This window comes from Protobothrops mucrosquamatus, unplaced genomic scaffold (assembly GCF_001527695.2).
Source record: "Protobothrops mucrosquamatus isolate PMUCROS unplaced genomic scaffold, P.Mucros_1.0 scaffold6, whole genome shotgun sequence".
Classification (NCBI taxonomy): Eukaryota; Metazoa; Chordata; class Lepidosauria; order Squamata; family Viperidae; genus Protobothrops; species Protobothrops mucrosquamatus.
The window spans coordinates 2,497,266-2,513,419 of record NW_015386393.1 but is presented as its reverse complement, the minus strand read 5'-3'; the positions used below and the strand labels follow the sequence as shown (position 1 = coordinate 2,513,419).

The following is a 16,154-nucleotide window of genomic DNA, read 5'->3' as shown; positions in this document are numbered from 1 at the left end:
TCATTAATAGCGAATTAAACAATTCGCTAAGATTATTAACTATGCAGCAGTTGGCATGGCATGGCATGGCATGACCTGACCATGTGCTGTATTTAAAATAAAGAGCGATACAACAGTTGCCGCCTTTTGCCCATTGGCGCGGCCTCTTCTGTGACGGAACGTTCTCCCATACGCATGCGCCCGCCTCTTCCCACCGGGTGTTCGAGTTTTATGGGCTACTGTTCCTGGGGTGGAAGCAAGCAGTGCGCATGCGTACCTGGGTATGAACCGCCCCGCTATCTCTCGTCCTTCGCCCGACTACGTCCCTGTAAAAAAGTCCTCTGCTGAGCCCGCAGACCGTCCGTGGGTGGAGCCTTTTGAATAAGATTTTAACGTTTAGTAGACGCACATGCGCAACGGGTCTTATTGTGGCTCCTCCTCCTTTTTATCCTACTCCCTTTTTGTTTTTTTTACAAGCGGTCTCCTGGCTCCTCGTTTTGCGCATGCCTTTTGGCGTACCCAGTTGCTCCTACGCGAGCGCGCATAGACCGGGCAGAGCGGCTTTGCCCGTCGCTGGCGCAGTGTATTGTGGGAGTGATTAAGGAAGTAAAATGGCGGACCTGGCCAACGAAGGTAGGTGGCCAGGACCGGGTGGGGGATTGCGGTGGTAACAGTAATGGAAAAGAAGCGGCTTAAGTTGAGTGAGAGGAAACGAGATGCTTTTGGCCGGGTGCATCCCATATCTTCAGTGGCCGTCTGGTGACTGCCCAGTTCACCAGAACTGGCGTGCGGGCTACGGCCAGGCCGGACAAAGGGAGCGGCCTCCCGGTCCCCTAGGTGGCGAAGATGAGGATGTCTCTGAGCATAGGCAGAGGGCTTTCTCAAAAGTGCAGTCTCGAGCTGCTCCTCTCTCCATCCTTCATGCTCTTTCCCTAGGGCAAAAGTGCCTCTGAGCATTTGTAGAGTGCTGTGCTAAGAATGGGGAGATTCGCATCACCCAGAGTTCAACTCTGCTTGGCTTTTCCTCCTTTCTTTATATTATTGACATAAACATTGTTTTGAATGTGCATGGAGACATGGTAGAAGGGAGTGCATCTGCCTGGCAGAATTAACTAATCTATCGTGTTTATGTGAAAGAATTGCTTCCGAACTTGGGTTGAACAGGCAGCTTGTAAAGTTTCCCAGTTCTGTCCACTCTGCTTACTTGATATTGATATGTCTTAAGTTTCTCTAAGAAACGTCAGATGTGAGAATCTACAGAAGTCATATCAACCAAGGAGATTTCAGGCAATCCATCACTAAGGGCTGAAGGACCAGAGTGTGTCGTTGAGAAGGACCTATTGAGAGGGGACTTAATTCTGACTTTCCCTGTCAACTCTGTTATTGCCAGAGCTGAATTTTTAGGCTACTTCTAATAGTTTGAATATGGTAATTTATCTGGATGTATATGGATAGATTGGTAGGAAACATTACTGACTGCTAGAAATGAACAATGGTAAAAGCACTTCATTCATTGAGTGCTTAGCTGAGGTAAAATAGCCCCTTATGTGCAGTAATTTGCCCATAGTAGCTACGTCTGAAAATCAACGGGAATTAGTGAATTATAAAGATATCCAAGGATTAACTAGCCCTGCATTTGTATTGATACTTGGGCAGCAAAAAGAGAAGAAAATAGTGTCACAAATGTATATGTGTATGTGGAAATCTGCAGTATTTCCATTATGCTTGTTATAATAAACATGCCCAGGTGGTATATGACATTTAAAAATTGTTTTTTTTTAATCCAATGAAGATATATGTATGTTTTAAAAAGTAGCATAATGAAGCATCTCAACTGATCTTGCTTCAGTACCAAACGTAACTGTTTTTCTGTCTGCTCTTTTTTATTGTTTAGCATATCTTAGACAATCTGAATAATAAAATATGAGTGCATCTTTATAAATATAGAACAGCAGAACAGCCTGTGATAAAAATGGAATATATTCCCTAAAATCTATAAAGTCATTATTACAATGAGAGAGCCTCAAAATTTATATGGAATACACTTTTCTCCTCACATCTCATGTGAGTGAACGGTTGTTTCCAGGCTACCACTAGTTCTATCTTTCTCCACTAATTTCTAGGACAAGCTCAAAGATAACTGTCTGAGATGTGTAGGAGTAAATGCCTATCACTACAGCTTATCATGAAACATGTAGAAGAATGCCTTGGAATTTATGCAAATTGCTTATTATTTTGCATCTTGGACAAGGAGATAGATATAGACCTAGACCAATCAGAATCAGAAAGAATTTATGATGGAGGCAGCCATTCTCATGAACTCCTAGATGAAGTAATAGGTTAGAATGGCTAAGGCTGTGTAAAGTAGTAATAAAATAGAAGTGCCATAATGGTAGAGAAAACAGAAATAGCCCAATCAGGAAGATCGTGTTCCAGATCTAAATTAAAGAATCTGTAGGTGCTGATAATATCACATTTTATTTATTTTTTATTAAACCGTGCAGCACATTCAAAAGCAGCAATTTATATAATTAGCTGCTTTTCCCTATGTGGGATTCAGCCAGTTCGCACCACTTCGGCAGAGCCAGTAGCTAATTTTTTGTTGCCCAGGCCCAAAATGGACTTCCGGAAGTAGCATCCACACAGAGAACCAGTTGTTCACATATTTGAATCCCACCACTGCCTTTTACCCACCAGTGGATGCCATATCTATATAATTCAGGTAATCCTCAGCTTACAACCAGAATTGAGCCCAAAATTTCTGTTGCTAGGCAAAACAGTTAAGTGAGTTGTGCCTCATTTTAGGACATTTTTGCCATAGTGTTAAACAAATCACTGCAGTTGTTAAGTGAATCATGTTGTTAAGTGAATCTGGCTTCCCCCATTGACTTTGCTTGTTGGAAGCTGGCTGGGAAGGTTACAAATGGGGATCACATCACCCTGGAACAATGGAACTATCATAAATATGTGCCCAAAACTTTCATTAAAAAAAACACTCAAATTTTGATCACATGACTTTGGGGATGCTGTGACAGTCGTGTGAAACCTGGCATACGCCACTTTTTTCAGTGCTGCTGTAACTTTGAATGGTCGTTGAATGATTGTAAGTCAAGGACTATCTGTATTGTATAATCTTGAATAATCAAACCTTATCTGACAAATTAGTGGTATAAACTTCTAAGTATAATAAAATGTGCTTCAAGGAATCAGAGAAATGAGTTCTATCAGATCAATCCTAGAAGTTTGTCTAGCATAGCATCTTAGTTCCTTCAGGTTTTTTTTATCATTTTTATTAGTTTATCAAAATATAAAATACAATATAAAATACAATACAAAGACTATCAGTGAGTGTCAAATTACATTTAGGAAACAATCACTTTCCTCTGATTTCAGCCTTTAATATTTAAAGGTAGGTTACATCTGAAATTGGAGGTTCTGTAATTGGCTGTCATAGCATTGATAAATCTGTTAGTTTGTCCAAGTCTTTCATTATTATTTGCATTTACTTGTCATAGAATATTGTGCTTATTAGAACACAAGGAAAGGTCTGCCATATCAGTCCCACATCTGTTTCACATAACAGTTAATCTGATGCCTCTGCAAAACCCACTAGTAAAGCAAGAAAATAGTTGCTCCCAAGTAATTGATATTCAGAGGTAGAGTGCCTCTAAATGTCGTTGTTTCATAAACAACTGTACTTTATTATAACTGCCATGAATAAGTTTACTCTTCCATGAATTTACCTTGTCTCTTTTTAGAGCCGTTATTAATTGGGCTTATAAGTTATTGTCCCTTCTGAAATATTTGGTACTTCTGGAGAAACTTATTTATTTCATTAGATTCATAACAGCTTTGATTGCTCTTGTATTCTGTAATACTGCTAAAAGAGTCTGGGGGTACAATAGACTATAATTTTGAGGCCCTTCAAACATTTGTGACTCAATAAAACAAGTGCATTGGATACTAGCCTTATTTATAACACAGTGGTCACATTTTGGATGTTTTCCATCTACCCAAAGCATTAGACATTTTAAAATCCTGAAATCACTCAGCTTCAAAGCCTTTAGAATGAAAAAGAAGAATAAATACTTTGTTTACTTGTTCCAACTATTCCTAAGATATTTTTCAAGGCCAAATCCTTAAGAAGTAAAATATATAAAATTAAAGAAATTAGGCAGGATACATGTGAATATAGGAGGGCAGTTGCTTTACATTGCGTAGTTCACTTAAGAAAATGTATTGGTTGAAAAGATTTTAAGGCATTCTTTATTGCCATTACTGATATATCTAAGGAAACTAAGAGAGTTTGGTAACAATGAGATGAGCATCTTCCTTATCAGCTGACCTGTCTTTAAGAGTATTTTTCATCCACACCTGAATAGTGGTGGGAAAGATGGTGGTTGACTAAGCAGCATTCACTTGTTAGAGTGAGAACTGCATGTGATATGTCTCAATATTAGGCGATATAAAATCTCTTTTATTTATCTCTTCACAGAAAAGCCAGCCATTGCACCTCCCGTCTTTGTATTTCAGAAAGATAAAGCACAGAAGGTAAGGAAGGCTAATGAAATATTTTTGCTTAGAGGTTGAGACAAGAGAGTGGTGATTTTTTTTTTCAGGCTTAAATGGAATAAAACCAAGAAGGTTTTTCAAGTGCTGTTCCTAATGGGAATAACATGGTGTTGATTGATCTACTGAGGATTTTCTTTTGTATTACTGAGAAAACCGGGTCATGTTCCAAAATATGTATATGCTTAGGCGTCTTATGCAGTGCCTGAACTTACACAACATCTAGGGTTATCATGTCTGATCTGGATAAAGCAGACTACCACTAGACAGCAGCAAATGGATTTTAAAAACTCTTTGCTGCTCATATTTTTGCAGTCCGGATATGGTTTCTCTAACCCCAGCATCCCATATATGAGCATTAGAAGGGAAATTGGGTGCATGGCTGACAGAAGAATCCATGAGAAATCTCCTGGTTAAAAAACACAGACGATAGAGAGATATGAGACATTTATATCCCTATTAATAAATGTACTTGAATAAGGGTGGTTTGCCTCAGCTGCTTTTGCCAATTAAATCAGATTATTTGATTTCTTTAAAAAAAAATCCTATAAGAAACTCTCTTCTCTTTAATTTGGCAGTTTTATGCAGAGTAGATTCTACACTGTCCCAATAATAATTCTCAGAGATTTTGAAGAAAAATCTTTTGCTGCTTGTTCTGAAGATGCCACAATCTATCATCTAAAAGAGTAGTCAACAATTGTGAGGCATATTTTCAAGTTATATGTCTTACATTTTTTGCCTTTCAGAAATATTCAGTTGATAATCAGTCTTATCAAAGGAATTTTTCTTATATAAATGATTAAAATTCTAAACATAAAGTAAACATTAACAAGCACAATACTTAAACATCTAGAAACATAAACCTACAAATACAAAACTAAATATGTCCATTTCAGCTCTTCACTTTCCTTAGAGATTCATTAACTATTTCTTATTTATTTATACCATTATAATCACTATTTAAAATGTCCATTATCTCTCATTTAATCTATGAAACCCTTTACCATCAACCTATTTTTCTCTACTTTTATAATATAATCCATAAACCAGCTCCATCCTTAAAGCCTCTATAGATTTCTCTCTAATTAGACAGGTCAGTTTTGTCATATCCACCAAGATTGGATTTGCATTTAAATATCCAGTCTTTAACAATTGAAGTTTCTTTATTTTTCCTTTTCTCTGTGTATATTAATCTTGTCCCAGTGATCACATACAACAATAAGACATCATGCTTTTTAGTTAGTTCCTTCTTCCATAAACCCTAATAAGTTCTGACTTCATCTGAAAAGGGATTTCTTTTATTTTCATCAATATCCTGTGGTTCAACAACCAAAACTTTTGGCCAATTCACAAGCCCACCACATAGATACTATTCTACTTTCCACATTTCCAACGTTTACTTTAAATGTTCTTATGCATAGTTTCAAAGACGTCAAATGCATCACTTCATTAAAAAAAATCTCTTAAATTATTGCATTGAGTGAAATTGCATTCTTCCTTCTTAAGGAAGAAGGAAAGCCTCTTAGCACTTAGTAGTAGCACTTAGACTTATATACTGCTCCATAGTGCTTTATAGCACTCTCTGAACAGCTGACAAAGTCAGCATATCGCCTCCAACAATCTGTATTCTCATTTTACTGATCTCGGAAGGATGGAAGACTGAGGCAACCTCAAGCCCATCGGGATTGAACTCCAGGCTGTGGGCAGAATTAGCCTGGAATACTGCAGTCTAAACACTGCCACTACGGCTCTTCTGAGTTGGTACCTAACCTAACAGGAAATAAGCATGCGTCTTATTTCAGAAATACTTACTTTTATGCCGATTGAATTTGACTATTAAATCAAGTTATAAAGTTACTCATGTGACCAATGAATGTTTTTAATTAGGTGGTGATTCTAATATTTTATAGGCTCTTATGTTTTTGCATTATCACCCTATTGATAGGAACATTACAGTTGACAGGCTCAGGAAAATATGATGTCTGGATTTAGCATTATATGGCTTTTTGTGTTGGTCTTATGTTAATTCTAATATCCTTTTGTTTTTTCCTCAAGCTGTTTCTGTGAGATTGCTGGCTGCTCTAATAAGAGCAATGGTGTATACCTAAAGGGAAGATTTTACTTCTTCACCTGTGCAATGAGGAGCTATATTTGTCATCTTCGTTCATTTTCTAGACTTTGTAGCAATTAGTTCCCTGTGTACCATATATACTCGTGGATAAACCAATAATTTTAGATTACAAAATATACCCCCCAAATTGGGTTTGGCTTATCCTTAGGTGGGCTTATCTATGTGTATATATGGTAATAGTTTTTAAAAGTACCCATATATACCCATGGATAAGCCAACTCTCAAATTTTTAACCAAAATGCTATGAAAAACACACCCGCCTCAGATAAGCCAATTTAAAACAGAATCTGTTCTGGAAAACAACATTTATTGATACAAAGTCCTTTAGAATATATTGGAAAAAATGTACAAAAATGTCAAGGGTTGACCTATCTGCAGGTGGCACATTTTTCATGATATTTTGTTAAGAATGTGAGGGTTGGCTTATCTGCAAATGGGCTTATCTGTAAGTTTATGCAGTAATGAGCATAGCTTCATTTCTAAGCATAGCTAAAGACAGTTCAACACTTCAGTTTTGGAATCTAAACATTTCATAGATTTAAGTAACTTCAAGTACTTTTAGCATATTGAACAGGCATTCATTGAACTGTTGTGCAAAACTTTCTCTGATACTGCTTCTCTTTGGGAAATGAAATGAAGTCCCATTTTAGTAGAAGAAGAAAAAAATGATTGCCTGTATTAGCCCTGAGAGAAATCAGAAATTTCTCTTTATCTTGATGTTTTGGAAGGTGATATAACGCAGCCTACTTGTCAAAATAAAGGAATCCCTTTTCTGTATTTTGTCAAACAGTGCACTGCTGATTTCTTGTAATTTGGGGCATATAGAATCCGGTTGGGTTAATAATTATATGTATGGGGTCAACATTGAGAAGGTTGCATGCAGTGTCTCTCCTCCTACAGAAGTTTTTCTGCTGGTTAGTTCTTCAATTACACAAAATATAGAAGTACAGAAAAGTGTAATATAGTCTGTTCTTTTTCATGTTTACTTTGTTTAGTACTCCGTCCATCATTTTGCCCAGGCTGGATTAGAAAATAGAGGAAATCAAATAAAAATAATTTGCAGATATCTTTGTATTGCTTTGTCATTCCTTATTCCATTATTATATCTCTTGAGCTGCTGTCTGTTTTCCAGATATGTTTGATGGGATGTTGCTTTGACTTTTGCCTAAAGATTGGTACATTGTAATATAACTCAGCGTAGGTATGCTTTGAGTGGGCTGGTAAATTGTGTGAATTTAGTTTCAAGGTTCTTTTAGTTGATATATGTGAGAACTGAGGAAAAAGTAGCAGAATTAACCTAGTATTCACCATCCATAGTTTGGAAATGTCTTTTCCTTCCTTCCTTCCTCCCTCCCTCCCTCCCTCCCTTCCTTCTCTGTGTAGGAATTATCACCATCTTTCAAAGTGACATGACTTGACTTCATCTTTGGTCATTTATTTGATTAGGCACTAGTTTTCATTTTTGAAAAACCTGGTCCCTGTTTTGAGGGACCTTGAGAACTTGGTAGATCCATCTCCAGGAAATCAGGCAGTTTTGTAGGAGAGTGTCAAGGAACCTAGCTGGTGACATCTGGAAGTCATTGCCAATCTGGCTGGAGCCTGTGGAGCTTGTTCGTCTGTGAGTGAATAACAGGGAGTCTTCTTAAAATCTGACAAATGTTACCAGTGTTGCTTCATATAAAGCCAGAGATTTATGGGGGTAAAAGAGGTGAAAGGATTGCACAGAGGCTGCTTGCCATTGGGGTATATGTACTTGAATCTCAACACCCATCCGTTTATGATAGTGACAGAATCGTTACTGACCCAGTCTAGGAAGAAAAGCCCTTAGTGGATCCCCCTCTGTCCTTTTGCTGCCTGGCACTGAAGGGCTGTTGTTCTTCTTTGCTCCCAGTCCCTTGCAGAGCAAAAAGGGCTGTCGGATTCAGGCGAGGACCCTCAGGGAGAAGCAGAATCTCCTCACCGGGCTATGGGTCACCCCAAATCAACAAGGGGTGCAACCTTGAGGCTCCTGCCCCCTCAGTTGCTTGTATCCGAGCTGCTTCCTGTATTGGCAGGGTAAGTCAGAACCTACCAAGGACTTCTGGTGAAACTCTGTTGTTTTTTTCCTTGTTTAGTGTTCCTTTCCTCCTCTCTAAAATGCCTATAGTTTAACTTGTCAGCTGTGAGGCTTGCACTTGTAATTGCTTCCCACCTGCTTGATTTCCTCTTTCTAAAATAATGGGAAGTATTTTCTTTATAGCTGACACAACAGATCTTCTTTTAGACAAAGAGGGTGTGCAAGCCAAGTAGCCTATTTAGTTCAGTATTGTCTATGCAGTGATTGGCAGTAGTACCTCAGGTTTTTGGAGAGATTTTCCCAATCCTACTTAGAGACGTCCAGAGATTGAGCCTGTGATCTTTTGCATGTATGCAGTATTTACTGAGCTACGGTCTTTATCCAGGGAATATTTTACAAAAGATAGTTTCTGAATTTCTTAGCCCATAGGAAATAACAGGAGGCAGCAGTAGAAAGGAAGAGAAATTGGCCTCCATCTTCAAAAATGGAACAGGTGAGCCTTTTATGGAGAGCTTTTAAAGTCCCTTAGTAGTTACTCTTCTGATGAAGCGGCATATAATGATTAGAAAAGGGCATATGATGAGCATCTCACACTACAGGCCTGTAGCGTATGCCTGTAGCAATGTCATTTCTTGTTCCTCTAATATTCACCCAAATGTGTACATGAAGGCAGATAATCCAGTTTGAACTCTTCTTTTTCCTGACTTTTTAATTATCCCAAACACACTTTTCTGGAAGTAAGTCTTGCTGAACGCGGTGGGACTGACATTTGAGTAACTGTGCACTATATTTCTTTATTAAAAGTATTGTGCTCTAATCAAAGCAGGAAAAAGAAGAGCCTTTGAGCAAGCAAAAAAAAACTCCGTCAGTGCATGGGAGGGGGCAGAGAGAACCGAAAGTGTGTCATCCAGTGTGCTCCTTTGGAAAGAAGCTTTGAGCTTTATAAGTAAAAGCTGCAGCTTTCTCTCATTCTCTTTGGCTTCACCCAAGGCTTCATCTCTTTCTGTGTGCGACGGGGGGGGGGGGGCTGAGGATGTGATATATGAATAAATAGGGGTTTGATTTACATTATTTTAGACTTTGAGGAAAAATTGAATTTGAACCTTTATATAATAAGAAGGAAGCCTTGGAGATATGGGTAGATGAATCTGCATGGACAAAAGCTGCCTTTGTAGAAGGTTTATATTTCAAGGGTCCAAAAGTGGGATACATGGGGTATTCATTCACCATACAACGCATATGATGTTAATGCTAAAATGTGAAAAATTGAATTTGAACCTTTATATAATAAGAAGGAAGCCGTGGAGATATGGGTGGATGAATCTGCATGGACAAAAGCTGGCTTTGTAGAAGGTTTATATTTCAAGGGTCCAAAAGTGGGATACATGGGGTATTCATTCACCATACAACGCATATGATGCTAAAATGTGACGCTATGGAACTTCTATGGAGAATCTGTACTGTATAGCACTTCACATATATTGGATTATATCAGCATCAGATTTCAAACTGACTCAGTCTCTTCCTCTCTCACTAAAGTTTCAGGGCAGCTGCTACTAAAACTGTGGTGGGGAGGTAGACCATCCCCAGTGTATTAGAGATTATGTTCTTATTCATTTTATTTTAATTTGTTGCTGGTTTCCAAAATTTATCACATACTGTCCCTAATAATAATAAAAAAAAAACCTGGATGTTACTAAATGGGTCTTTGCACTGTGCGTAGAGGTTGCAATGATTGGGCACGCTGTGAGTTAAGAAGAATTATGCCTGGAAGCTTCATGAGGAATCATGAGTTTGGAGGAGATGAAAACCAATCAGTTGTATGAAAAAGCGGACATAGAAATAAAATGTGGAGGGGGGGAGGCTTTGAGAGCCAGATATGTGGTTGTGTTTTGTTTAAAATAGTAATAGTAGTAATAAATCAGTTTTATATGCCGCCTGACTCACTATGACTCTGGGCAACTTAACAACCGTTAAAATATTTAAAAACAAAGAACAATAAAGACACACAGGCACACATAAACAGCAAAGATAAAAGAATATGACAAAGAAAATAAACTCGGATGGAAATAAAAAGGAGGGGGAGCATCAGTCATCCTCTTCAAAGGCCTATACTGGGATTAGAAGTGCAAAAAGTAGTATATGGTGCATTTGTTGGCTCACTTATGATTCAAGGGAGAGAGAGAGGATAGGCAGGGGCGGTTTTCTTGCCTGGAATAATACTATACTGTATTCGGAAATATTATGTAGTCCAGCTGCTGTGCTGCCAGTCTGTGCTGATTGCGCATCATGTAAGGCCTAGAACAGGGGTAGGCAACCTTGGCTCTTTTATGACTCGTGGACTCAGGAATTCTGGGAGTTGAAGTCCACGAGTCATAAAAGAGCCAAGGTTGCCTACCCCGACCTAGAAGTAGAAAAGACCACTTTTTTCTGCTATAGAGTCATAGAATTGGAAGGGCCATTTAGTGCAACCCCCTTCTCAGTTCAATGAGTCAAAACATCCCAGACAAGAAGACCCTCTGGCCTCTTCTGCTTGAATGGAGCCAGTGAAGGGAAGCCAATCATGGAATTTATTTTCCTAGCACTTGAAATTATTGGTCCATATCCTACACTTTGGAGGGATGGCAGATAGATTTTGAGCAATTCACATTATCTTGGTCATCTTTTGAGATATCTAAAGCAGTGGTCCCCAACCTTAACTGGCACCAGGGACCAGTTTCACGGAAGACAATTTTTCCATGGATTGGAGGGGGGATGGTTTTGCGCGCAACCTACATCCTGCGCATGCGCAGATAAAGCTTTGCTTGCTCGCCTGTCGCTTGCACGGCCCGATTCCTATCAGGTCATGGACCAGTACCGGTCCAAAGACTGGGGGTTGGGGACCCCTGATCTAAAAAGTATGTTCATAGCCCCTTCAATCTTTTCTTGAGAAGAAAAACCTTTGTCAGTTCCTTCACTCTGTCTTCATAGGACGGTTTCTAATCCTTTGGTAATCTTAATTTTCTGAAATGGTTACTCTTCCTAAAATGTTTGCTCGAAACTGGTCCCAGTACTCGAGGTGGGGGCATGTCTTCCATGCCTGATTGTCTCAAGGGAATAAATTCTCACCACAGGCAGGAGGTGCTGTTGACACTAGAAATCAAGCTGGTTCTTTCCAAATTCTGTTAATAGAGGCTTCTTTTGGCCCAGAAGTTTGTGTGTATGTGTCCTGATGATTCCCCATTTTGATTCGGCAGAACTGATGTGAGGAAAGGCCGCCAAATTGCTGTCTCATCCTCTTCTCTGCTGTGAACACGAACATATTTCTTGTGCATCTGTGCTGGTGGCTTAATTATTTCAAACAAATTTGAATTAGACTTTTCTGTATATAACATTCAATGAAGAATTTTGTGTACAAGGCTAATCCATAGTTTAGCGTTATGTACACAAATAACCTCAAGTAAAATGTAGTGCCAGAACATGCTGCCCCTTCTCTTTCTTTTTCCGTGCAACTGCGAGAAGGAAAATGGGATTTGTGATTAAGTGTAAGCTACAACATGTTTTTTTATTATTCGCTAATGAAGTCAAATTCAAATGTAGCATATAGTTAATTGGCTTTTAAAAAGCTGGAGTTTACTTTCAACCACAGTTCTCGGACTGCACATAGAAATACAGGTAGTCTGGGATTTACAGCAGTCCATATAGTGATCACTCAAACTCACAACAACACTGAAAAAAAGTGACATTACCATTTTTCCACACTTGACCGTTGCCGCATCCCCAGGATCACATGATCAAAATTCAGACACTTGGCAACTAGGGTCATGTGATCACTTTTTGCAACCTTCTGACAAATTGTCAATGGAGAAGTCGGATTCACTTAATCGTGTTACTGACTTTATAACTGCAGTGATTCACTTAACAACTGTGGCAAGAAAGGTCGTAAAATGGGGCAATAGAAATTTGGGGCTCAGTTATGGTCGTAAATTGAGGATTATTTATAAAACAGGAAATGCGGAAAGAAAATGGGATTGTGGTTTAGTGCTCAATCTACATAGAAGGAAGGAAGAGTACCTGATTCTGCAGATTTTGTCTGTAACAATTCCAATTTATCGTTGTTTGTGGAAACAGTTAATAATTGGATTCACACATAACTTATTAGAGTAGTAATAGTGGTTTGTTGAAATACTGTAGTAGACTGATTTGCATTTAATGTTAAGTCATTAATTACATTTACATCATGGTAACCCTACATTTGACTTCGTGTTACGTGTAAACCTCACTAACAAGAATATGTAGGAAGAATATACATTATGCTAATATTTTTATAATTTGAGTAGATGTCTATTTTTATGTAAGGTAAGTAAAACAACTTTTTAGGAGATGTGTCATTTTAGTGTTTTAATGGATTTTGTAGAGCATTTTTTCTTGGCTACTATTCATCTGTGAATTTTGTTTGTGAACTCTCTTATTCATGTTTATTTTCAGCCCCTTTTATTGGGGATAATTTCTCTTCCTCGCATGTTCTAAAATAGACAAACAGCTTGTTTGAAGAACTGATCACATGAAAATTCTTTTATTTAATTGATCAAATCTGCACGATAGAAAGGAAACATATTGCTTGATAGAAGCATTGATGCAGAAATGTTTTGCAATAATATGTTTAAAGTAAAAGAGACTTTGTTCTCTCACAAGAGAAATATAACATTTAAAAGATGAAACCTGCAGCAGCATTTGTATGCACTATGTAAAAATGTAAATTACCTTTTGACACATATGCTTATAAAAACTGCAGACACCAGGCATAATCTTCTTATGTTCTTAATTAGAGAAGAACACCTAAATTTGACTCACTATTACAGAATGGAGCACAATGCTTTAGAAGAATTTAGAGGATTTTTAAGAACAACGGACTCAAAACTTAATCTTAAAATTGTCTGCTGTCTTGGATAAACTGGATTTAAAATAAGCTGTAGAAAAAGAACAGGTATTATTGGACAAAACTGATGCTGATTTGAATGTAGATTTAAAAATGACAAATTATAAGAATGATTTGGAAAAAATGGCACACTGATTATACAGATGACATTGGCTGATGTCTTAATAATTAAAAGGGATATACAGTACATATAACAAACCAGAAGAATGACTGGAATAATTTTGTTATATTAGATTTACAAAAGAACTTGTTAAAGTTTCAAAATATATTCTGAGAAGAGACAAAGAGAAAATGAAAAGAAAACAAGTTCTGAGACATTATTCAAAGGGATTAAAGATCAGAATAAAAAGGAAGGAATATAAAGTTGGTTTATTCGATCAAGGTTAAAATATGGATGTTGTTATTTCTGGTGACCCTTACCGTAATAGATTTTTATTGACCAGCACCAAACAACATGGGTTTAAAGATTTGGAAAAAAGGGGGTTTTGCTGTGTTTTTGGAGCAAATGATAAACAGTTATGTTAAAATAAATGGAAGAAATATAAACTTGGTTTATTTGGTTACATTTAAAATATATGCGCTATTTTCTGGTAATTCTTAATAGTCTTTTTCTGATTAAGTGAATGAGAGATTATAAGAATTTCTTTATGCATGAGAAATGAGATACAGGAACATGATATTTTGTACTGGTGAGGAAGTGGGAAAGACATTTTTAAATATATTTCTTTTTTTCTTTATTATGTACTTATTTTTCCTTTTTCTTTTTTGCTTTGTATTTTCTTTTCTGCACCTTCTATCCCTCTTCTTTCATACCCTTTTTTACTATTTTAGTTTGTACAGATCTTTTATTTTTGTAACTGCAAACTTTAATAAAATTATTATTTAAAAAAAGAAGCACTCTATTCTTTCCACAGGAGAGAGCGTGTCTTCTCTAAGATGATGTATACCATTTACAATTTGTCTCTAGTCCAAGAACTTCTAAAATATAATCAGAGTTTCAGTTACTCAGGTATTGGAGATACCTTTTGGGTTAATTAATACAGCTTTAATTGATTAACTAGTTTTTTTCAAATAGTCAAAAAGGTCTGGCTTTGTTTGGCTTTTCCTCTAGGGTTACTTCTCCTTACCATTTTACTGTCATCAGTTAAGAACAGAGTGTTGCCCAAACACCATTTTTTTCTCCCAATTTTTGATTTATTGTTATAAACCAGTGGTGGCGAACCTATGGCACGGGTGCCAGAGGCGGCACCCAGAGCCCTCTCTGTGGGCACGCGCACCGTCGCCCCAGTTTTAGGCCTTCAGCTGGGTTTTATGAAACCTTTTCGCTTTAGGTCTCCACCTCCGTGTGCAAAAAAAAAAAAGGTTCAATCAATCAGGCAATTTCAACTCGCAGTGAAAAAAAAGATCTTGCAAAGTTGGAATTGATTGACTGAACTTTTTAGTCCCACCCAGTCTGCCGTTACCACCGCAGCCACACCCACCCAATGGGCCACGCCCACCCAATGGGCCACGCCCACCCAGCACCCGACAATGCGTAAGTGGGTTTTGGGTTGCAGTTTGGGCACTCGGTCTCTAAAAGGTTTGCCATCACTGTATATAAACCCTTTAAACAGAAAGCAAAGATTATTTTGCATGTAATCTACATTTATTAGGGCTGGGTACAGTTCACAGATTATTCAGAAAAAGTGCCTTCAGATCCCCTTAAGCATGAATCTAGCGCCTGATCGCTATTTAGGTGTTTTTCAAACTTCCCAACAACCTGGAGGGGGAAGTTGCAGCTGCTCTAAGAATTTGACTTGGTAAAGATAATGCGGTTCTTAATGTTTGCCCTCCAAAGTCTTTCTTCTGAATTATTTTTGAAGCAGGCACAGACTTATTACTTAGCAATGCACCACATTAAGATGTAACATACCTTTAAAAAAAAAAGTCAGATAGTGATATATTTTGTGATAGTCTGATTTTTTTTTTTTAATATAAATGTATTTGTTGCAGAGATCAGCAGATGAGTCAAGTCCAGAAGATGGGGAAGGTGAGGAAGCTCATTCCACTTGCCTAAAGAATCCAGAAAAATCCCTGATTACAAGTCGATACATTTTCCCCTGCCTGGCTGTTTATGGCTGTAAATGCATTTATTTTGCGGAGGGATTCCAATAGCCGGTCTCCGTGTTTTAAGAGTTTTGACCTCCCGTGTCAAAACAGACCCCATAATCTAATGCAGAGTACATGTTAAAAGCACTGCTGAACTGTGAGCAAAGGCCAGCAGTATTTTTCTAGCATGGGTTAGCTTAACAACGGATAGTTTTGATCAGGGCTTTTTTTCTCAGAGAAAAGGTGGTGGAACTCACCTCCCTCCCCTGGCCACGCCCCCACCCAAACCTGGCCACGCCCCCACCCAAACCTGGCCACGCCCACGTTTGGCTTTGAGGGCGCCGGCGTGAGAGCCTCTGGATTCTCTGCCGCTTCTTGCTCGGGCAGGGTCGCCTAGGAAACGGGCCAGGGGC

At 38.2% G+C, this 16,154-nt stretch overlaps 1 protein-coding gene across 1 annotated transcript in view; it reads left to right on the top strand.

The window, feature by feature from the left end:
* Positions 1–566: 566 nt before the first annotated feature.
* RANBP3 (RAN binding protein 3) overlaps positions 567–16,154 on the top strand; it is a 34,138-nt gene continuing 18,550 nt past the window's right edge. The window contains exons 1-3 of the mRNA XM_015809989.1: positions 567–612; positions 4,475–4,530; positions 15,646–15,682. Coding sequence (XP_015665475.1) covers positions 591–612; positions 4,475–4,530; positions 15,646–15,682 — 115 coding nt within the window. The 5' untranslated portion in view covers positions 567–590. The remainder of the gene's footprint in view (positions 613–4,474; positions 4,531–15,645; positions 15,683–16,154) is intronic.